Here is a 24,301-nt window from a genome sequence, read left to right on the forward strand (position 1 = left end):
GATTCAGTGATTGGTTACGTGCAGGGAGGGAGACCCTGGGGGAAGAAGGGCACAAGGCCAACTCTCGAGGCAGCCCCGGGCACCCTTTTCTCTGTCAGTCATTAACAGAAGCCACCCCCTGACAGGCAAAGAAGGGAAAAGTCCAAGGCGGTGGCCTGCCCCTCCTCCTGGGCCCTGTCTTCCAAACGCTCCACTCCAGGGCCCCGTGGGACATGAGATCATGACACCCAGCGGAGGGGGCGTGTGCAGAGTCATCTGATCCGACTGGTTGCCTCTCATGCCCCTGCAAAATCTCCACAAAAGCCAAGGGAGAGAGGAACAAACACCATCAATCTGCAGTTACTATGTGCTGGGGACTATGCCAAAAGCATTCAGTGTGCCCGTCTGAGACATAGTAGTGAAATGCAGACATGGAGCTGGCCTAATTGTGTTCAAATCCTGACACTCCTAACCATGTGACAAATGAGGGGACTTCTCTGCACCCCAAATTCTCCATCTGTAAAATTGTGGTAGTATTGAACTTCCTCTGAGCAGTCACTATGAGCATTTAATGAGTTTACACACACAAAGTTCTCAGACTACCTGGCACTGATGGAGAGCCATCATTGGTATGGTTCACTTAATCCTCACAGTCACCCCTCAAGATACAGATGGAAAAATCAAGGTTGAGTCATTCACCCAAGGCACAAACTGGCATAAGAAAAGCTGGGATTTGAACCCAAGTTGAAGGGCTCCAACCTCCATGCCACAGAAACATCTTCCTGCCATGACCAGGTCTGCCCATAACCAGTGCTTTGTTATGATCCACTTGACTGCAAAACCCATCTCATGTTTGCTGCTGTATTCCTCCCAAAGGTCCTCCTTTCACCAGGGTAACACTGAGGTAGAGCAGACTCCCAAACTCCTCCCCAAAAATGAGGCTTCAAGGCCTAAAAAGGTAAATCATTGCTCAGTGGCCAAAAGAGCTCATGTCTTTGAGCTGCTCCAAGAGAAGAAATTTAACCACAAGCCAGACCGTGAGCTGCTGACCTGATGCTGGGAAAGATTGAGGGCAGGAGGAAAAGGGGGCAACAGAGAATGAGATGGTCGGATGGCATCACTGACTCAACGGACATGAGTGTGAGCAAGCTCCAGGAGATAGTGAAGGACAGGGAAGCCCGGCGTGCTGCAGTTCATGGGGTTGCAAAGAGCTGGACACAACTGAGCAACTAAACAACAACAAAATGAGTTGCAGGGCCAACAGCCATGGAGGCCCTGCCCAGCCAGGACAGACCTTGCAAAGACCCCCAAAACAGAGATGCCCCAAGTTCCTCCTGCTCCAAGTTCCAGGGCCGGAGGTGAGGAGGTAAGCCTCTTGCCCCAGGAAGGTGGCTGACAAAGGCAGGCCTGGCCTTTCCTGCCCCACCTCCCTCTCTGGAGGCCTTACTTCCCGCTCTCTCTGCATGACTCTTATCTTCTCTGGCCATAGAGGGGCTCAGGGAGGTTCCCTGCCAGCTCTGGGCTCACACCTCCCTGGACTCCCTGCCAGCCCACAGCACAGGACTAGGGCTGCTATTGAAGCCTTTCATCACCTAATATCCCGGAAAAAGAATGGGCCTGAAAAGATTCTGCTATTTCATTTCCCAAGTAGCTTTAGACTTCGGTATCTCGTCTACCTTTAAGTCCATATGGTAGAAAATCAGGTTCTTGTGGTGACTATGTTTGGGCCTGTGTGAGTTTCCCATGGAGACACTGAAGTTAAGAGTCAAGCCTTGGGGACAGAAAGCTTCCTCAGGCCATAGGGAACCTCCCCTCACCTTTACAGCCAGTGCCTACACTCTAGGATCTCTGGGAATCAGTGCTTCCATCTTTGGTATCACCCAGGGGACTGACTCCAGTGGAGGAAATTCTGGGCTGGCCAGTGGGTATGCTCAGCCCCCAACCAGTGTTCTATGAACTGGGGAATTACCAAGATACCTGCCATATGCTCATCTATGCCTACAGTAAACCAGCTCAAGGTACACAATTATATATCTTTTTGCTTTTAGAGAGGAAACTCACATGCTCCACACCACCATCACCACCCACCACACACATATACATGTATTCATTCCCTCTGCAAGGGACGGGAGGCCTAGGTTTACTCCAGACCCGGGAAGGGCTGAATTTCCTCTTTCTTCAACCAGCAGGCCTTGCCCTGGAAGAGGTAATAGTCCCTTTTTTCTACCTCCTGGCCCTGTCCCCCAGCAAACACCTACTGGCCAGGGAACAAAATCATAGGATGCCTAAGGTAGGTCTGCCTCACCTCAAGGACAGCCCTGGGCCAGCTGATGTCTGCTGCAGACCTGTCTGCCTTGGGAGAGGCCCAGTGGAAATTCACTCTACTCCCTAAAACTGAATGCTAGGAAAGATTGAGGGCAGGAGGAGAAGGGGGCAACAGAGGTTAAGATGATACAATGGCATCATTGAGTCAATGGACAAGAGTTTGAGCAAGCTCCAGAAGATGGTGAAGGACAGGGAAGCCTGGCGTGCTGCAGTCCATGGGGTCACAGAGTCAGACACGACTAAGTGACTGAGCAATCACAACAACAAATCCAAAATTTACTGAGTGCAAGGAACTGAAGGCAGCTAAGCCTCAGATATCCCTGCCTCCTCAGAAAGAAATCCTCCCAAGAACCAGACTGAGATTTCAGAAGGATGCAGCCTCTCTCTGGCAGGCAAAACATCCCCTCTAAGTGGCCATCTGACACTGGCTGAGGTTCCTCTAGCCAAGGAGACCTCTTCCTTCCCAAGATGACCACCTGCCTATCCTGCGTGGCATCAGGGATGCAACAAAGACTAAGGTGGTGGGAACTGATTACTTCCCGTCACACTGGCCATTTTCATGTCTCTTCCCTTTAACAGTCTTCCAAATATAAACACGTTGCGTCCAGATGAAACTACCTTTGCCCCTAGTGCCCTGTGACTGAGCCCCTCGCCACCCTGAAAACCCATGAGTCTGCAGTGATTCATCATACTCACCCCAGACAGGTGTTAAGAGGCTAGGACTTCAGGTCCATCTCCTGTGGGGAAAAACAAGCCTAGAGGGAATTCCCTGGCTGTACAGTGATTAGGACTCCACACTCCCAATGCATGGGTGTGGGTTTGATTCCTAGTCTAGGAACTAAGATTGCATGTGCCAAGTGGCACAGTCAAAAAAAAAAAAGCCTGGAAGCACCCAAATAAAAGAACAAATCCAGGTTTGCTGGAGTGCCATGTGCTACACCCCCCTCTTCATCATTTCAGCACCCCAAACATTACGACCACAGACTAAGCAGGGAAGACTGGAAACCCCCATGCCTCAGGTCTCCAGAAGAACCTTTGAGGCTACAAGGGTGGGTAAGGCTGGCCCCTTGTCAACAACCAACAACTTGGCAGGTTAATACAAATACAGGCTGCTTTGCAATCAACCCCCACACCATCCCCTCTAAGCTCAGCAGACTTCCAACCTCAACAAAAGGAACCAGCCGCTGGTTTAGCGGTGCCTTTCCCTCTTCCTCCCCCTCCTAGCACCTACCTCATCTACAAAGGACAAGCCTACAGGCACAGTAAAACCAAAGCAAGCAAACCAGCTTCACCATCAGTGTTTCTTGAAAAAAATGGGTTTATTGATTTTTAAACTGCAAATAGTCGTTACAAAAAGTTTTTTTTAAATAAATTCACACAAAGAAAGAGAAATAGAAAGCGACGGTAGTGACCAGCAAGAGGAATAATAATTACATTCATCTTAATGTGTGGTGTGCCAGTTCTGTTTGTATTAACATTGGAAAACTCCAAAACCTGGAATCCAGAACCTCAAATCTGCAATCGGAATGTCTTGAGATGGGCACGTGGAAGTCAAAGGGTTTCTTTTTTTTTTTTTCCCTTTTAGAAGCTATACATAAAAAGTTGTTTTCCTTCTGTACTGTCACAGAACTTTTACATACATTCTCAGTCCTAGTTGTGAAAGGCCAAAAGAGAAAGAAACTCAATTTGCAGTCCAACACAAAGGGGGGAAATTTCTAAAATAAATAATCCAACAGTTTTTTGCATTTTTTTAAATTAATTTTTCATTTTTTTAAAATAAAATAACCAAAAAAAGTGTAAAGTTACAAAAAATGTCGTTGAAGAATAATATATTAAAACTGTGGAAAAAAAGGAAAAAGACACGTCACAAAATTTTAAGATTAATATGAAGATCATAATTTAACATAAAAGAATATATTCTATGGATTTGTCATCCCGATAAATATGAACAAAATTAACAAAAAAAAGCATAGTTTGGCAATAAATACGTTTTGATAAGTTAAATAAGCTTTTTTATATTGATGTGCAGTGACAAGCAAAATTTTTGCTCTCCAATTTCTGAAAGTTATATGAAGTTTAAAACCCAGGGAAAAAAGCATGGCGTGAGTGCTCTAAGGATAGACCTACGGTATTCTAGAGCAAAAACCATTAAAGCTACTTCTACAGGAAATCGTTTTACACAGATATTGTATGTGGAATGAATACCATTAACTGCTCACCCCTTACATGTTTTTTTTTTTAAGCTTTTCTCTCTTTTTGTTGTTATTTTTTAAGATGTCACATATGAACTGGGGAACTTTAGCACCAAAATCAAGTCTCTCATAGTCCATCTAGCTTCCCCTTCCTCCCCACTTAAAAAAGAAAAAAATTAAATCACAAAGTCCCACTTATGTCACAATCTTCATCCGCTTTTGCAGTCTTCCTTCCTGCAGACCTACACGAACCCGGGCAAGATTAGTCAACAGAGGTTCAGGTCGGGAAGAAAAAAGGTTTTGAATGTCAAGACAGGTTTCCCCAAAAACCCAAGTCTGGCAACAACTCTCCCCAGGGGGGTGTGGGGGCTACCAGGGAGAGGGAGGGAGGAAGTGTGTGGGAGACTGAAATTAAGGAAAGGTGCAATTGTGTTGCCAGTGGAGGGAGCTGCTGGTTCTACATGCCCCCCCACCTCCCCCTCCCCCTGGGCAGAGGCTCTGGGGAGGCCCACGGGTGCCCTCTGGCGCTGAAGAGGTAATGTAGTCACAGTGACAAAGTTAGATTACAAGGCACTAAGTTGCTTCTGTAAACTGTTACTGCTTTTTCTTTTGTGATTTGGCACTTAAGGCTTAAGCCGGGGCGGGGGGGTAAAAAAAAGGCATCTATTGACAAATATGGGACTTGTCTGTTATACATGGTTAAGTGGGCTATAAAAATCGAGGGGGTTCAAGCCAGAGGAAGCTACTGACAAATTGACTTGTCCTTATGTTGGGGGGTGGGGTGTAAAGAGGGGAGAGGGGAGGGGGTGTTCCAAGGTTCTGGGGGGAAAGGGGTTGAGCTTAACCTTGTTAATGTAGGGGTTTGTCAGGAATCAATGGGGAGGGAGGTAAGGGTAGGGGATGTGGGTAGGGGGTGTGGGTGGGGGAGGGGAGTAGGCAGGGGGGTCCCTCCCTACCCTGGTTTAGTCATCTGAGATGGAAAGTCTGCTGAAAATGGGCAGGCGTCTTGAGTTGTCCAAAGTAGGGGAGTCTGAGCCACTGTGGCTGCTGCTGGAGCTGCTCAGGTAGCCCTCCTGGTCCGAGAGAGAATCCTGAGGGCTGGGGGGAGAGTCAAACATGTGAGGGGACTCAGACATGGGCCGGAAGAGGAAGGTGGTCGGGGAGCCACCCCCGGGCAGCCCCATGCTAGGGGCAAAGAGGCTCGCCAGCTCCTGGCTGGAGAAGGCGAAGGGGTTATTGGTGCCATCGGGGAGGGTGGGTGAGCCCAGGAGGTCATCGGCACTCAGGATGGGGGGTGGGGTGATGGATGTGGGGCTGTCCAGCAGCCCTGTGGCAGCGGCGGTGGCGGCGGCACTGGGAAACCCAGCAAAGCTAAAGCTATGCTGGAGGCGGGGACGGTCAGCAGAGAGGTCCCGGGCCCCGGCCAGGGCACGGCGCTCCTCAGCGTTGTGGATGAAGTGGCAGCGGGGCCCGTACGGGCAGAAGCCGATGGTGTGGAAGGTGCGGCACAGCTCCGTCTTGTACTTGGGGTGGCGGGTCAGGCTTCGGAGCTCGTGGATGCCGTGGGCGAACTGGCACTTGTCGCCGTACTTACACGCTCCATTCTCCTCGAATGGGCGGCACAGCTCCGTCTTGTAGCGGCTGGAGTTGACCTGGCCGCTTCCCGGCTGCTTCTGGGGGGGCAGCAGCCGCTCACCCCCTTCTGAGAAAGAGCGGTCTCGGAAGCGGCTGTCCCGAGAGCTCAGAGCTGGGGCTGGCTCACCCTTGAGGCTGCTGAGGAGCTGGTTCTGGTGGAATTTGGAGCTGGGCAGAGTGACCGAGTGCCTCCGGGGGAAGCCCCCGCCGGCAGGGGTGCCCACCGCCTTCCTGTCCAGCAGGCAACCCCCGGCACCGGGAGTACTGTAGTTGAGCATCTTGTTACCCTGGAGGAAGAAAGAGAGGAGAGAGACTGTGGTTAGTGACAAAGGCCATCCACCAGGCCCAAGAAGGGTACCCCCTAAGGGCAGCCCCCTCCACTATCAGATGGGGGCCAGTTCCTCTCTCAAAGGAACCCACCATCCCCACCTCTGCCCTGGCAAGCTCCCTCCTCCTCTTCTCCCATTCCACCAGCCAAGAGGGTTTACTTTGGTCCCAGGCAGAAGAAACCACAAAAATCCCGGCCTATGTGAGAAACTGTTTTACACATGCACCTACTCCATGCCGATACCTGGATCCCTGGAATGCACTGTCATATCCTGTCCCCAAAGCTACCACTTTCATCCAGAAAATCCAACTTCACCTTCCTCAGTTGAAAATATCTCACCCAACTCACAAACTCTCGTTTCCCACCCTCCTAACAAAAAAAGGTAAACCACAGGAGACTATGGGCTAGGTCTCCTTTCAATCAGTCCCTATTTAACTGGCTCCCCCCCAACACACACACACACAAACACACAGCCTGACTGAAAACTCTCAACTTCCTCCTTCAGAAGCAATCTATTGCTTTGGCAACAGGTTTCCAGACTGCCTTCACTTTACCTTGCTGCTGAGAGGGGAGAGGGAGGGGCTGGAGAAGAAATCCCTGATTGGGGAGGGGGGACGGGAGAGGGATGTGATCCCCGAATACAAAACTCCCATGCTCCCAGAAGGGGAGCCTTCTACAATGATCTCTCCCACCATTCACTGCGCACCCCACCCCCTCCGCTGAGAGGATGCCTTTGCAGTTAGTCTCCTGGCTGCAAGAGCAGGCTTGGATAAGAGCGCCAGTGTTTAATCTTTAACGCAAAGCTGCAGGTGGGAAGGAAAAGGAAAGCACCAAATCCCCCCAGCCTCCTCCCAGTCGATAATGGACCGCGGGGGGGGGGGGGGCAGAGGCACCACAGGCAGGTCTCTGTTCCAATGGGACTCTATTCACCTGCCCAACCTGTACCCAAGATTTGGAAAGGGTGTGAGCAGGGGACCTGGGAGTTGGCTTCCCGGCCCATGTGGGTGTCGTTGTGCAAATTCTAAAGTTGGCCCCTTAGGATCAGCTGCGGGGGATCGGGAATCTGTAACAGCAACCACCCCCTGGAGCGGATTACAGGAACCCAGTGGAGAGCCAGTTCCCAACAATGAGGTTCATTTAAAAAGTCCTGCGGGGGGAGGCAGGGAAGGAAAGAGAAATAGATCAAAGAGCCGGAGAGCCGCGAAAAGAAGGAAGAAGTGCCGGCTAGCTCAGGCAGCCGCCAGGGCAAATGAAGTTTGGAAAAGCACAGGGAGGGAAGGAAACTGAAATTCAAACTTTTTTGATGTTGCTCTTCAGCTCCAGGGTGTCCCTGCACCCCAACCCTGCAGCCCTGGGGCCCTGGCAGCTGCACCGACTGGAGAAGCAAGCTAGGAAAAGACAGCAACATGACTCGACGTGTTTAAAAGAAGGCAAAACACTTCAGCAATTAAAAGTAGCCAAGCAGCTTCTCTCTTTCAAACTGGGGAGAGGGGGCGAAAAAATTTAACATCCACAAGCTTCTATTATATACTCTTAAACTGCACTCCTGGAATAAATATTTCGGATTTAAAACTCGCCTTTTTCCACACCGGCTGGCAAGCTACACAACTTAAGGAGGCCCTCATTAAATCCTTCCTCGCCAAGACCCTAGAGCTCAGACGGGCATTTTGTCGTCGTGTCTCCCCCACCCCCTCCATCCCGTCCATATCCACGAGTCTCTCTCAGAAGAGGAAAGCGGGTGGACCCGAGTCCCACTTTCACCCCCAAAGTTTGCAGCACGATCGGCTATCACAAGAGGAAGCCTGTCGAGCTGGGGCGAACTGAAGTCCCAATGCAAACTTGTTTGACAACATCCTTTGAATCACAACTCTTGGCCTTTTTCTCGCAGATCCCCAGCCTCTCCAGAATACAGGAAGAAATCTCCCAGCAAAACGTCATCCCGAGATTCTCCTTCCCGAGGGACCCGCACCTCCGAACCTGCAGTCCGACAAAGTGGCTAGAGAGACTCGAACTCCCTCCCGGGAGCGGCGACACCCGAAACGGAGCAGACTAGCGAAGCCGGGCTCAAGAGCGGCACGTCACGGACAAGAAGAATCACCGAAAAGTTGCCCCAATCCCAATCATTGCCCCGGGCAGCCCCCACGCACACTGCGCCCCCTAAAACTCTGGTCTCTGGATTCCCAGGTAATCCCCGCCAGGAACTGTTGAAACGCAAAGGGTGGGGAGGAGAAAGCCAAATTCCTTCAAACTGGGGAGAAAAATGAGGCGGAAAAAACAACCATCTCGCCTCTCTTTCTCTCCCCCACCCCTGCCTTTCCAGACCTAAACTTTTGGAGATTCTTTTTGAGGACAAAAGAAAAAAAGACTTTGAAAAGCAAACGCTGCACCCCACTTTACCTTGCATAAAACTTCGCTCAAGTCGAAGATGGTGGCAGACACGAGGGTGGTGGTCATCTTGGGCGCTCGCGCGGGGCAGGGACGAGGGTCTGGTGTGTCGCGAAGGTCCCGGTGCGGGGAAGGCGCAGCCTCCGGCTCTCCGGTCAGGAGTCCCACACGCCTGCTCCCAGCGCCCCTCGCCTTTCTGACTCTCCCGGGCTGCGGCGCGCGAAGCCCAATTTATATAAGTTTCAGATTTGGTGGGCCGGAGGGGGAGGAGGAGCTTTAAACTTATTTAAATGAGGAAGAGGAGGAAAAAAAAGTTGATTGACACTGAAGTTGAATCAGCCATGCGGTCAAACTAGGGGGGAAAAAAAAAGAAACTTTCAAAAGGAAGAAGGGGGAGGGGAGACGAGGAAAGAAGGCGAAGAGGAAAAAAAAAACCCCACTTCGAGCGGCGCACAACTTTTTTTTTTCTTAAAGAGGAAAAGTTTCGAGTCCGCTCGCCTGTCTACCCCGGGCTGCCGGCGCCCCTCTCCGGGGCCGCGCACGGCGGGGGGCGGGGGGGAAGGGGCGCCCCCCTTTTGTCAGCCTGCGAGCGCGGTTCTGTGACATCACTCATTCCACACTCTTCGGGGTTCTTGTTGTGTTGTTATTTTTCTTTCTTTTTTTTTTTTTTTTGGTTGGGCAGGAAGGCGGGCTCGACTTTCTCTTTTTTGCAAGCGGGAGCAGAAGCTCGTCCTAAGCGCCCGGGCTGCGGTTTCCATCTTGTGCCGATCTCCCCTGAAACTTCTCCAAGTTCCCGCACAACTTCACTCTTTTCCCGGGATCTCTTCAGCCCTCGGTTCCCCTCCGCAAACCCCACGGGGAGAGGAAACTGGAAATAAGGGGACACAGAGCGTTCAAGGCTAGGGTTTTGTTTCTTAAGGGGCGGGGGTGAGGGAGAAGGAATAAGGAGGATCTCCCCCCCCAACACACACACACACACACACACACACACACACACACACACACACACACACACACACACACACACACACACACACACACACACACACACACACACACACACACACACACACACACACACACACACACACACACACACACACACACACACACACACACACACACACACACACACACACACACACACACACACACACACACACACACACAGGACCGGGGCTGGCGCGGGCGAGCACCGAGCGATTTAGCGCGCCGCGCAACCGACACCCTCCAAGTCTGGGCCGGGGCGGCGGGCTGGGGGGTGCTCCGAGAAAAAGACCCCCGCCCGGGCGGATTGTTTGTTTTCACAGGCCTGGGAGTGGTATTTATTGCACGCAGCAATCTTTAAATATTTTTCTAAAACAAACCTGAATCCTCACGAACGCCCCTTCTGCCCAGCCCCGAAAAAAAATCACCCAGCAACGCACAACTTGCCCCGCGCTCTGAACCACGGGCTGCACCCGAAACTCCCTAAGCAACACATATACACACCACAGACGCTAGAACCATGAAAAAAAAGTTACTTTGGTAAGAATGAAGATACAAAGATGGGGGGAGGCGACACTTATTGTCGCTTCTCCCCCGCCCTCACGGGAATGGAACATATGGCTTGTCACACTGCGGTGTTTTGGCGGGATGGGGGGAGGGGGGCATGGGATCCTCGAAACCGAAAGGCCTCGAGTTGGTAATTACTCTTCTGAAAACTGCAGGGTATATTATTTATTTACTGTTGGTTCGGACACCCCTCCACCCACCCAAATAAAAAGTTGTGAATGCGTCCCCCGCAGACCGAGGTAGAAACCGCGGGGCTGCGTTTCTTTCTTATCTCCCCGCGCGCCCAGCCGCCTCCTCAGTCCTCGCACGTTTCTTCCCAGCACTCGAGGCCGCCGGGTCTGTTATGAAACCCCGTGCGCTGAGTGGCTAAGAGCGGGTTCCATTGCGATGTAATTAGGTCACCCCATTATGAGCACGTTTCTTTGAAAAGGTCGGGGCGGGCGGAGCAGAGCGCTGGAGTTACACTCTCGCCGCCGCCACCACCACACACATATTTTTACTGCATTTTTTATTTATTTGTCAGCCTCCGAGCAAACCCGGAAACCTTCCAAATCACAACTGTTTTAGGAACCTGTTGGGTTTTTTTTTTTTCATCTTCGCGACACAAACCACCTTTGCTGCAGCCACGAACCAATGTATGTGATCCCCAGTCCGGTCTGCTTTTATTTGTCCCCTGTGACTTAAAGTGATGGCCCCCATTTTTAACCTGGCCGCTGCCCCCTTGCTTTTCTTCTTTTGGTGTCTTCTTTTGCCTGTTGCTTCTCTCCCCCTGCTCCCATTTTTCAGCTTTTCTTGAAATCTGGCAAGCGCCAGAAGGGGAAATAACTTCCATCCACCTTAATTTAAATCATTCAAATGTAGGATTCTTTCTTAAAGGGCTGTTTGCTCCCTCCTGTCCCCGCTTCGGGGGGGGGGGGGTTCGTGCAGTTTCTTAGTGATGAGGTAATGAGTTCCAGATTTCAGGACAGAATAGGGTGCGCGTTAAAACCACAAGGTTAGTCTGCGTCCTGATGTGAAGCTATTTCGGTTTTTTATACCCCCACTCTCCCCGCAAGAAAAAAAAAAGGGCCCATTGGTCTTTAAATCTGGAGAGTTCGCGAAGCTCTGCTAGGGGGAACGGGGGAGGGGCGGAGAACCGGGGTGGAAAGTCAGGGGGAAGGGGCCCGGAGCTGGCGGGGCCCAGGGCCAGTCCCGACCCGTACCCAGGGTCCCTCTCTCCAGGTGGCGCCTCTTCCCCCCACCAACCACCCGCGACTGCGGGACCTGCCAGAAGCACCGTGACGCGGTCTGGGCACTGCGGGCTAGCTAAAAAGTCTTCCACTTCCCCCCTCCCCCAAAAAGAAGGCCGATTCCTCGAATTTCCTTCGGTTCCCAGCTCCTGGAGGGCGCTCCCCTCCCCCGCTCCCAGGGGCGCGGGCCCCGCGGGCGGCGTCCAGCCCGGTTCGCTCGCTCCGGAGTTGTTTACCGGCCCCACCGACCGACCGGGTTTGTTCCAACTCCCAGAGCCTGTCTCTATAATTAAACTTTTTTTTTTAATTGTCGGGTTGCAACGTCATTTCGGGGACTTTCCAAGGGTGAGGGAGCCGGCCTCCTTAACCCTTCGCTGACCTGGCATCCGCGCCGCGGCGGACCGGGGAGCAGCGTCCCGCCGGGCGGAGGAGGGACAGAGCCGGTCTGCGCGCCCCCGACCCCACCCCGCGCCCGGGCCGTGTTCGGCAGGTGCCCGGTGTGGGGGGAGCGGCAGCCAGCCGCGACCCGGGCCGGAAGCCCGGCGGGAGGCGTGCTCAGCCCTCGGGTTCCTCGCCCGCGCCCGGCCCAGAGCGGCCGCCCAGTCACCTGCACTACCTTTTCCGACCGGGAGGCGACGGGCCCGGTTTGCCGTCCCGGGCCCGACATCTGGGCCCTCCCCGCTCACGCGGAGCCGATCGCCTATGCGAGGAGGGGCTAGCCAGGTATTTTCGGCTTGGGGGTTTTAGGTTTTACGAAAAGAGGAAAGTGAAAGTCCTCAGAATTAGGGAAGCGCGACGGACAAACTCCTTCGGCCAGTTTGGGCGCACCTCGAGGCAGGTGAGAGTGTGGGGCTCCGGGCTGCTGCGATGTTGCGCTTCTTCCCCAGCTTCAAGTCATTTGCAAAAAAAAAAAAAAAAAAGCCCAAATTCTCAGATCAGACCCCGCGCTTCCCTCGCAACCTCTGCTACCTGAGACCCTAGGACAACAGCTGGGTTCCTGGATTAGAGAGAGAGGGAGGAAGGGACAAGTGCTGTTGCAGAGTTACCTGGTTCAGATTCGCGTGTGGAATGCAGGTTCCCCTGCATTGGTTCCAGGCCCAGTGAATCATTTACTCTGGGGTGGGGCCGGGAATCTGCATTCTTTGTAAATTTCCTGTTAGTAACTCAAACACCAAGGTGTAAGAATCAGTGGTCCAGGGCTTTGAAGTTTGGGCGGTTTGGAATCCAAATCTTGACTCTGCCACTTCCTAACCTTTTTTCAAGACACTGAAGATAGCCTCTAAAGTAGGGATAACAATTCCGCCTTAAATTGGCAGGTAAAATGTCTAGTCTCATGCCTAGCTGAACGCTTGTATATGTCCAGCCACTGTGTGTAAATTAAACCATTCTTGGGGTCTTATTAAACCATAAATTCAGGAAGTATTCACTTTGCAAAGGATTCTTCAATATTGATTCTTCCATAAAATGATCAGCTGACAGCTTTGATCTGGATCACTCTCTGACCGCCCCGCCCAGGCCCAGGCCTGGACAAGGCAGGCCTGGACGCCTGGAAAGGGGCAGAGGGCACTGACCCCAGAGCCTGGGAAAGAGCAAGCTGAGTCAGGATAAGGTGATCAGGATCTGCTGCCCAACTGAAAAATACCAGGTTGTTGTCACAGGTATTTCTGAAAACTAGATCACTGGGCCCTGTTGATATCCAATAAAAGCCAGACTCTTCTTTCTCTCAATATCCTCAAGTAACCTCAGTGTTTAGTGGCCACAGCTCAGCTGCCAGTATCCTATGAACCAGCCAGAGGCTTCAAGAGAGGGCACTTGAGGGTCTGCTGTAAATGCAACTCTGCACAGTGTTGGGAACCTTTGGGGTACAGCTCAGGGAGCCTACCACCTTCTGGTAGTACTGGGAATCCAACCCCAGGGCTACCACAGCCTTGGGGAGTCTCATTGCCTGGCAGCGGGATATCTAAACCTATTTCTTGGGTCAATTGTTTTAACACTTTTCCTGCAGAAATGTCCCATCATTCCATTAAGTTCCCAGGCTAACCCACAGCTATATAACCCCTCTTTCCTTGCCTGGGTCACCTGCCTAGAGACACAGGCTAGCCCATGAGTTTTGAGCCACCTAGACTTTGATGGGAAGCCCAGCTCTGCCAGCTGGTTACCAGTTGCACAACCTCAAGCAGGTCACTTCGCCTCTGGCATGGTCAGGAAGGTGTAGCCCTTTCCCTTTCCCGACAGTGCTAGCCCCTGAGAGCCATTTGCCCTTCAGCCACTCCAAGCTGCTAACAGTTGCTGATGGTTGCTGCACACCCCTCCCTGGGGCTTCCTTTTGCTGGGGTTTCAGGCAGCTCCCCAGCAGGCAAAATACCTCTCTCCTAGTGGTGCCCATTGTAGCCTGCAGCATTTTATGGAAATTACCTGTTTACTCCCCACTAGACTGAACTCCTAAGGGCCAGGGCTTCCCTATGACCTGCAACTCGTGAATAGATCCTGCATAGGTGGTCAGTAAATGTTTTCAGTTTGCACCCGACCCTTGCTGTTGAGCCCTTTCAGACTGTTTGGTCACCATGACTCAGAGCAGGAGTAGAAGAAGGAAGGGGCAGAGGTTCCAGGGATGGCAGGAAGGGAGGGAGGGCCTGGGCTTTGCAGGAAGAGGGGATGACAGCCTTAACACTGGAATGTTCAGAAAGCCAGTGCTGCTAACTCAGGGAGGCTGGGCTTCCACAGTTCGCCCAGGGCATGTTCTGTGCAGCTGTTAAGAGGCAACAGGTTCAATGGAATGAGCACTGGTCCAGGAGCTAGGGATTCTGGAGCTACTCTGCCTCTGGTTCAGGCGGTCATTTCTCTAGTCTGGGCTCAGCCTTCTGAGATATAGATGGAGAGTGGGGACTAGGCTGGTGGTACCCAAACATCACTCTGAGCACAGTCATCTGGGAAGCTTTTAAAATAATACTGGGCATCAGGCCCCACCCCACCTCCAAAGATTCTGCTTCAGTTGGTTTGGGGTGAAGGCCAGTATTTGTATTTTCTAAGCTCCCTAGACGATTCTATTGTTAAGCCAGAAATATTGTATTTGGTTGTTTTAGAGCGATGGTTCTCAACCGGGGTTGATACACCCCCAGTGAATATTTGGCAATGTCTAGAGACGTTTTTGATCTAGGTCATACCTGAATGGTCTAGTGGTTTTCCCTACTTTCTTCAATTTAAGTCTGAATTTGGCAATAAGCAGTTCATGATCCGAGCCACAGTCTGCTCCCAGTCTTGTTTTTGCTGACTGTATAGAGCTTCTCCATCTTTGGCTGCAAAGAATATAATCAATCTGATTTCGGTGTTGACCATCTGGTGATGTCCACATGTAGAGTCTTCGCTTGTGTTGTTGGAATAGGGTGTTTGCTATTACCAGTGCGTTCTCGTGGCAAAACTCTATTAGCCTTTGCCCTGCTTCATTCTGTACTCCAAGGACAAACTTGCCTGTTACGCCAGGTGTTTCTTGACTTCCTACTTTTGCATTCCAGTCCCCTATAATGAAAAGGACATCTCTTTTGGGTGTTAGTTCTAGAAGGTCTTGTAGGTCTTCATAGAATCGTTCAACTTCAGCTTCTTCAGTGTTACTGGTCGGGGCATAGACTTGGATTACCGTGATATTGAATGGTTTGCCTTGGAAACGAACAGAGATAATTCTATCATTTTTGAGATTGCATCCAAGTACTGCATTTTGGACTCTTTTGTTGACCATGATGGCTACTCCATTTCTTCTAAGGGATTCTTGCCCACAGTAGTAGATATAATGGTCATCTGAGTTAAATTCACCCATTCCAGTCCATCTTAGTTCACTGATTCCTAGAATGTCGACGTTCACTCTTGCCATCTCCTGTTTGACCACTTCCAATTTGCCTTGATTCGTGGACCTAACATTCCAGGTTCCTATGCAATATTGCTCTTTACAGCATCGGACTTTGCCTCTATCACCAGTCACATCCACAGTTGGGTATCGTTTTTGCTTTGGCTCCATCCCATCATTCTTTCTGGAGTTATTTCTCCACTGATCTCCATTAGTATATTGGGCATCTACTGACCTGGGGAGTTCATCTTTCAGTGTCCTGTCTTTTTGCCTTTTCATACTGTTCATGGGGTTCTCAAGGCAAGAATACTGAAGTGGTTTGCCATGCCCTTCTCCAGTGGACCACATTCTGTCAGACGTCTCCACCATGACCCATCCGTCTTGGGTGGCCCCACACGGCATGGCTTAGTTTCATTGAGATAGACAAGGCTGTGGTCCATGTGATCAGATTAGCTAGTTTTCTGTAATTCTAGTTTCAGTGTGTCTGCCCTCTGATGCCCTCTCGCAACACTTACCGTCTTACTTGGGTTTCTCTTACCTTGGGCCTTGGGTAATTCCTCTCGCCGCCGCCGCTGGCCCCCAGCCCCTGGTCCGGCCTAGCCCCTGTCGGCTGCCACTGCTGGGCCCCTGCCATGGAAAAGAAATGCAAAAAAGCAAAATGGCTGTCTGAGGAGGCCTTACAGATAGCTGGGAAGAGAAGAGAAGCGAAAAGCAAAGGAGAAAAGGAAAGATATTCCCATCTGAATGCAGAGTTCCAAAGAATAGTAAGGAGAGATAAGAAAGCCTTACTCAGCGATCAGTGCAAAGAAATAGAGGAAAACAACAGATTGGGAAAGACTAGCGATCTCTTCAAGAAAATTAGAGATACCAAAGGAACATTTCATGCAAAGATAGGCTCGATAAAGGACAGAAATGGTACCTAACAGAAGCAGAAGATATTAAGAAGAGGTGGCAAGAATACACAGAAGAACTCTACAAAAAAGATCTTCACGACCCAAATAATCACGATGGTGTGATCACTCACCTAGAGCCAGACATCCTGGAATGTGAAGTCAAGTGGGCCTTAGAAAGCATCACTACGAACAAAGCTAGTGGAGGTGATGGAATTCCAGTTGAGCTATTTCAAGTCCTCAAAGGTGATGCTGTGAAAGTGCTGCACTAGATATGCCAGCAAATTTGGAAGACTCAGCAGTGGCCACAGGACTGGAAGAGGTCAGTTTTCGTTCCAATCCCAAAGAAAGACAATGCCAAAGAATGCTCAAACTACCGCACAATTGCACTCATCTCACATGCTAGTAAAGTAATGCTCAAAATTCTCCAAGCCAGGCTGCAGCAATACGTGAACCGTGAACTTCCAGATGTTCAAGCTGGTTTTAGAAAAGGCAGAGGAACCACAGATCAAATTGCCAGTATCTGCTGGATCATCGAAAAAGCAAGAGAGTTCCAGAAAAACATCTATTTCTGCTTTATTGACTATGCCAAAACCTTTGACTGTGTGGATCACAATAAACTGTGGAAAATTCTGAAAGAGATGGGAATACCAGACCATCTGACCTGTCTCTTGAGAAACCTGTATGCAGGTCAGGAAGCAACAGTTAGAACTGGACATGAACAACAGACTGGTTCCAAATAGGAAAAGAAGTACGTCAAGGCTGTATATTGTCACCCTGCTTATTTAACTTATATGCAGAGTACATCATGAGAAACGCTGGGCTAGAAGAAACACAAGCTGGAATTAAGATTGCCGGGAGAAATATCAATAACCTCAGATATGCGGATGACACCACCCTTATGGCAGAAAGTGAAGAAGAACTAAAGAGCCTCTTGATGAAAGTGAAAGAGGAGAGTGAAAAAGTTGGCTTAAAGCTCAACGTTCAGAAAACTAAGATCATGGCATCTGGTCCCATCACTTCATGGGAAATAGATGGGGAAACAGTGGGAACAGTGTCAGACTTTATTTTTTTGGGCCCCAGAATCACTGCTGATGGTGATTGCAGCCATGAAATTAAAAGACGCTTACTCCTTGGAAGGAAGGTTATGGCCAACCTAGATAGCATATTTAAAAGCAGAGACATTACTTTGCCAACAAAAGTCCGTCTAGTCAAGGCTATGGTTTTTCCAGTGGTCATGTATGGATGTGAGAGTTGGATGGTGAAGAAAGCTGAGAGCCAAAGAATTGATGCTTTTGAACTATGGTGTTGGAGAAGACTCTTGAGAGTCCCTTGGACTGCAAGGAGATCCAATCAATCCATCCTAAGAGAGATCAATCCTGGGTGTTCATTGGAAGGGCTGATGTTGAAGCTGAAACTCCAATACTTTGGCCACCTCATGCGAAGGGTTGACTCATTGGAAAAGACCCTAATGCTGGGTAGGATTGGGGGCGGGAGGAGAAGGGGACGACAGAGGATGAGATGGTTGGATGGCATCACCGACTCGATGAACATGGGTTTGGGTAGACTCCGGGAGTTGGTGATGGACAGAGAGGCCTGGCGTGCTGCAATTCATGGGGTCACAAAGAGTCGGACACGACTGAGCGACTGAACCGAACTGAACTGAGAGACGTTTTTTGGCTGTCACAACTGGAGGAGGAAGGTCAGTGCTACTGGAATCTGGTAGGTTGAGACCAAGGATGCTACTGAACATCCAGCAATGCACAGGTCAACCCCTGGCCATGCGCCCTACCCCCCACCCCCCCACCCCCGCAACAAAAAATTATCTGGCCCAAAATGTCAATAGTACCAAGATTGAGAAATCCTGTTTGAGAGGTCTTTTACAATTCTAAGATTCCTGTGTGCTCCCAAAACCCTCTCCTTTGGGCAGTGCAAGTAATTTTTTTTTTCAAAACCTAGATCTGATCTTGTGTTTTGTGTGTGTTAGTTGCTTAGTCCTGTCAAACTCTGTGAGACCCCACGGACTGTGGCCTGCCAGGCTCCTTTGTCCATGGGACTTCCTAGACAAGAATACTAGAGTGGGTAGCCATTCCCTTCTTCAGGATCTTGTGTTATATAATTGCCTAAAACCCTTCACTACCCATCCCATGTAGAGTAAAAACCAAACCCATAATCTAGCATAATCAGACTCTTGACTGCTCAATTCTTGACTGTCACGCTCCTGCCCCTCCCCACCACCATCTCTCCCACCCCCCCCAAGGCACTCCCTGTGATCTAGTCTGTTTCAGATGAAAATGAGCCATCCTTCCTCCTGCCCCAGGGCCTTGACACGTTCAATTTCTTCTATCTGAATTGACCTTCCTTTGACCCAAGTAAATTCTCAATCATTCTTTAGAACCCAGCTCAAGCATCACTTCCTCAACCATTCTTGGCACCCTCTCCCCCCATCAAGGCAATGTGTCTGTCTTCTCTCTTCTATCTTCAAGGAATATTCATTTCCTCCAAAGTTGTTGTTTCAATTTGTATTTGTACATTCCTGTAACTTTATTATTTAAAATATAGTAAAATTGACCTTTATTTGGTATACAATTCTATAGATTTTAATGCGTGAGTAGATTTAGCCACCACTTCAGTTGGGAAGCAGAACAGTTCCATTATTCCCCCAAAACTCCTTTGTGGTCAGCTGTGCTGTGCTAAGTCGCTTCAGTTGTGTCTAACTGCGACCCTATGGACCGTAGCCCACCAGGCTCCTCTGTCCGTGGGATTCTCTAGGCAAGAGTACCGGAGTGGGTTGCCGTGCCCTCCTCTTTGTGGTCAGACCCTCCCCCATCCCTTACTCTGGCAAGCACTGATCTGTTGTCTATAGTGTCATTTTGTTTTTTCTAGAATGCCATATAACTGGAATCATACAGTCTATATGATTTCACAGAGCATATTGCCTTTGAGACTTATCCATGTTGTTGCATGTATCAATAGTTCATTCCTTTTAAATGAAGAATAGTATTTCACTGTATGGGTCTACCACCCTTGGTTTGTTCACCTGTTAAAAGTCACTGGATTATTTCCAGTTTGGGGCCATTGTAAATAGAGCTGCAGTAAACACTCTGTATAGATTTTTGTGTGAACGTATGTTCTTATTTCTTGAGGGTAAATAAGTAGGAGTGGGATTACTGGATCACAAAGTAAGTGTATGTTAAAGTTTAAAAAAAAAAAAAAGGCAAACCTTATTTGAGAGTGAGTATACCATTTTGCACCTCCCACAGCAATATACAAGTTTCCAAGTGGCTCAGTGGTAAACAATCTATCTGCCAGCACAGGAGACGCAAGAGACGTGGGTTTGATCCCTGTGTCGGGAAGATCCCCTGGAGTAGGAAATGGCAACCCACTCCAGTATTCTTGCCTGGAAAATTCCATGGATAGAGAAGCCTGGAGGGCTACTGTCCATGGGGCCGCAAAGATTCGGACAAGACTGAGCACACACACAGTTTGCTCTGTATCCTTAGCAGCACTAATAATTGTCAGTATTTTTTATTTTAATCACTCTAACAGTTGTGTAGTGGTATCTCATTGTGGTTTTAATTTACATGGGAGAAGGCAATGGCACCCCACTCCAGTACTCTTGCCTGGAAAATCCCATGGATGGAGGAGCCTGGTAGGCTGCAGTCCATGGGGTCGCGAAGAGTCAGACACGACTGAGCGACTTCACTTTCACTTTTCACTTTCATGCATTGGAGAAGGAAATGGCAACCCACTCCAGTGTTCTTGCCTGGAGAATCCCAGGGACAGCGGAGCCTGGTGGGCTTCCATCTATGGGGTTGCACAGAGTCGGACACGACTAAAGCTACGCAGCAGCAACAGGTAATGATTTTAAACAACTTTTCATATGCTTATTTACCACCTGTATGCCCTCTTTGATGAAATGTCTGTTCAAGTCTTTCACCTATTTTTTAATCGGGTTGTTTGTTTTCTTACTGTTGAGTTTTGAGAGTTCTTTAGATATTCTGAATATAGGCTTTTGTCAAATAAGTGATTTGCAAATATTTTCTGCAGTCTGTATCTTTTCATTCTCTGAACAAAGTGTCTTTCACAGAGCAAAAGCTTGTAATTTTGATGGTGTCTAACTTATCAATTTTATGTTTTATGAATCATGCTTTTTGGTGACCCATCTAAGGACTCTTTACCTAGCCTTAGGTCATTAAGATTTTCTATTTTCTTCTAATAATTTTATAGTTGTATGTTTTACACTGAGATCCATTTGGTGTGTATAAAAATTCAGTATCTTTAATCAGTGTTTTGTAGTTTTTAACACAAGATCTTATGTATATTTTGTTAGATTTATATCTAATATTTCCCTTTTGGAGGGGGGAACTATAGTTGACCCTTGAACAATGCAAGCAAGGGTTAGGGGCACCAACCTTTCTCACAGGCAAAATTCCATGTAGAACTTATAGTTGGCCCTCAAGAATACGTGCACTTCCTCATATCCACAGTTCTGCATCTGTGGATTTAACCAACCTTGGATCATGTAGTACTGTTGCATTAACTTTTGAAAAAAATAAGTGGACTTGTGCAGTTCAAACCAGTATTGTTCAGGGGCCAACTATATTATAATTTTTTTCTTAATTTGTTTTCAATTTCTCATTACTATTTTATAAAAATACAGTTGACTTTTATATATTGATCTTGCATCCTGTGACCTTGCGAAAGTCATTTTAGTTTTTTTTTTTTTAATTTCTTTTATTGGCTGTGCTGGGTCTTCATTGCTTTGCATGGGCTTTCTCTAGTTGTAGCAAATGGAGGCTACTCTTCCTTGCAGTGCGTAGGCTTCTTACCGTGGTGGCTTCTCTTGTTGCAGAGCACAAGGTCTAGGGGCAAACAGGCTTCAGTAGTTGTACCACATGGGCTCAGTTATTGCGGCACATGGTCCTAGTTGCTCTGAGGGTAAGTGGGGTCTTCCCGGACCAGGAATCGAACCCTCATCCCCTGCATTGGCAGGCAGATTCTTCTCCACTGTACCACCAGGGAAGTTCTCCTTTAGTTTTAAGACGGTTTTTTGGTGAATTCCTTGAGTTTTGTTTTGGATTTTTTTTTAATATAGAAAATCATGTTATCTATGAATGGGAATAGTTTGACTTCTTCCTTTCCGATTATATGCATTATATTTCTTTTTCTTGTGCTATTGCCTTGTCTAGAACTTGCGCTATGATGTTGAATAGGTGTGGTGAGACTGGACACGCTCCTCTTGACCCAATCTTAAGGGAAGGTGTTTAATCTTTCACCATTAAGTACGATATTAGTTGCCAGGCTTTTGTAGTCATCTTACTTTTTGACATCTCTCTTCCCACCAGCATGTTTGCTCCATAAGCAGGCTCTTTCTGCTCTCAACTCAGCTGCCAGTACCTGGCCCAGTGCCTAGCACACAGTAGGCCTTAAATAAGTAATTCTCTACTTTGGTAACTTAGCCAGCCATAACCACTGTCCTGTGGCAGACAACAGAGGGACTTGGCTGAACACGCACAGACATCGCGAAGAATAACGTTACAGTAAATATCCCAACAGATCCAACCAGGCAGTGGCCCCGTAGAGTTGACTATTTTAAGCTGTACAGCATCTGTAGATCGGCTTTCTAGCAAGCCATACTGTGTCAGAATATTTATCTATGAGGAATAGATGACTGCAGTAAAATAATTATTCTAGATCGAGCGCATTCCATTTTCAAAGGGAATTTTAAACAAAAAGCTCTCAGCTCTGAAAAACAGGGGCTTTCAGGGGAAAGAGTCCCACTGCTCTGAAATCTTAGGCCCTCAGACGGGTGGGGTTGTTTCGCTAAATTTATTTCAGCCGCTTATAGAAACAGAAGGGGGAAGAGGGAGGCGGCTGCTTGCACACCAGCCCTGGCTCTGGAGTATTAATATCTGCCAGGTCAGACTTTTATTTGGGTTTTGTTTTACCTTTAGGGGGCGGGGAGGCAGGCAGCAACAGGAATATCTCCCAGCTGCGCAGCTCTGAGCTGTGGTTTCCTACTTTGCTCCCCTGTACCCAGCCCACCCCTCCCCTGCCTCACCTTGGGACGGCCCGCTGCCCACTGGGTACCAAGCACTGGGCCAGGCCTTTTACCTTTTGACAGCAGCTTTCCTCTCAGGCCCAGGAGGAGTCTGAGCTCCGAGAGAGAGACAGACTGAATCTACATGTTTGCTTTCTGGCACAAGTATGAGTGTTGGAGGAGCCTGGGGCCTCTGTCTCTGGCCACCATCATGAACCCCTACCCATTCACACACCCGCCTTCCCAGTGGCTCGACCCCTTGGTGAGATCGAGGCCTTTTTATCCCCATCTTCTTTCTCCTCAGGCTCCCTCAGCACATATGCTTCTTCGTACCTGATACCTGAGCAGTCTCTTCTGTCACACACACCACCTCCCCACCATACATAGAAAAAGGAGTTAGATGACACCGCCCTGTTGCTTTTTAAAACAACAGGGTTGTTGTGTTCTTGCACTGCGTTTAGATTGCTCTATGGGGAACAGGTTAATTACCTCCCACAAGTGTGGGGGAAACCGAGGTGCAGGAGGGAGGCTGCAGCAGGTGACCTGCCCTCACTGCAGGCAAGAGACAAGGTCCACTGGCTGGCCCCTGGACATTCCCCAGGACCTGAGAAAGCGCTAGAGAAAGACAGGGCGCGGTATCTGGGAGCTCACTGCTATGCGGCCGCGGCTGTCTGAGGGCAGAAGGAAGAAACACACACAAGGAAGCTAAAAAATCTGCTGCGCTTAAGGCTTGAATAGTTACATGAGACTATGGGGAAGTACCTCGCACAGCGCCCGGCCCGTGGGAACCCAACAAATGGCAGCTTGATTCTCTGGCAGACTCCTGCTTCCTAGGTCACCAAGGAAGATGGGGGAAGAGGCATCTGTCCTCTCCTCTCCCCAGCCCCCAGGTATTACTGGTGGAAAGTAAGGTGGCCTGGGGCTGGAGATGGGGAGAAGCCCCAATATGAAGATTCTCCAGCACCAGGCCGGGGAATCTGCTTCAGGGGGAGAATCAAGGGTATAGCACAGACTTGCAAATTGTAAAGTGCTTGCAAGTACACTTAAGTTCCTATTTTGTCCTAGCACCAGCCAACTTGCTTTGGCATTGCTCTCCAGCCATCCCCAGCACACCCAGCCCAGAGAGGGGCAGACCCCACCCTGGGGAGCTGTTTCTTGGAGAAGCCAGACCCACGACCACAGCCAGAGCAGGGATCAGACAGCTCTTGGAGGGTCGCCACGGAGGCAGCCGGCAGAGGAGAGCATGGACCTTTGCCACAGCCTGTGACTTCTTTACAGTTGAGTTTCTCCCACCAACTGCAACCTCCACCCCAGAGGGGGCCTGCAAGGCCCCCAAACCAGGGCCTGCCCTTGTCTGACCAAAGGCAACCAGATCTGCTGCAGCTGTTCAGTAAGAGAACAAGCTCTCCCAGAGACCGGGGAAGCAGCTGGAGAAAGATTCCTGCCAGCCCGGGGGTGTAAATATTTATACAACATGGTGCGTGGGAAGGGGGAAAGCAGAGGGAGGTGGCAGGAACGAGACGGCACTGAGACCGCAGATTGAACGAGCGTGTGCTTTGGGCTCAGGTGGGAAGGGCAAGAGGCTGCTGGATCCTAATCCCCACCCAAATTCCTACATCAAAGAGGCCGGGTCCTCCCCCAGAGTGGAAGGGAGAACTTGGAAGAAAATTCATCATCTGTCCCCTCATCAACCCTCCTGTCTAGGTTGACTCTCTGTGCCGGGGAAGAGGGAGGCTCTGCCTTGAACCAGAGATGAACCAAGTCCACGGGGCCCAGGAGTCAGGGCCTTGGGGTGGGGAGTTGGTGGGCAGCTCCTGGGACTCATGGTTCTAGGGTCTTGAGGGATGCTAGACCTAAGAGTTGGACTAGGACTGGAGGCTTAGAAAACATAAGCAAATGATAA

The 24,301-nt window shown here is 49.6% G+C and overlaps 1 protein-coding gene across 2 annotated transcripts; it reads right to left on the reverse strand.

Moving 5' to 3' along the window:
- Positions 1 to 3,604: 3,604 nt before the first annotated feature.
- ZFP36L1 (ZFP36 like 1 zinc finger CCCH-type) lies at positions 3,605 to 9,051 on the reverse strand. 2 transcript variants are annotated; one of them, XM_081513500.1, is made up of 3 exons: positions 8,857 to 9,051; positions 5,453 to 6,418; positions 3,605 to 4,738 (listed from the first exon to the last, which is right to left on the reverse strand). In XM_081513500.1, the coding sequence occupies exons 1-2, from the start codon at positions 8,911 to 8,913 to the stop codon at positions 5,459 to 5,461; spliced, it is 1,017 nt and encodes a 338-aa protein (XP_081369626.1). In that variant the 5' UTR covers positions 8,914 to 9,051; the 3' UTR covers positions 3,605 to 4,738; positions 5,453 to 5,458. The 2 variants fall into 2 exon arrangements, with proteins under 2 accessions (XP_081369626.1, XP_081369625.1); XM_081513499.1 differs by having other exon boundaries at positions 3,605 to 6,418.
- Between the last annotated feature and the right edge of the window lie 15,250 nt (positions 9,052 to 24,301).

This window comes from Giraffa tippelskirchi, chromosome 7 (assembly GCF_054371585.1).
Source record: "Giraffa tippelskirchi isolate mGirTip1 chromosome 7, T2T-mGirTip1v1.2.pri, whole genome shotgun sequence".
Taxonomy (NCBI): domain Eukaryota; kingdom Metazoa; phylum Chordata; class Mammalia; order Artiodactyla; family Giraffidae; genus Giraffa; species Giraffa tippelskirchi.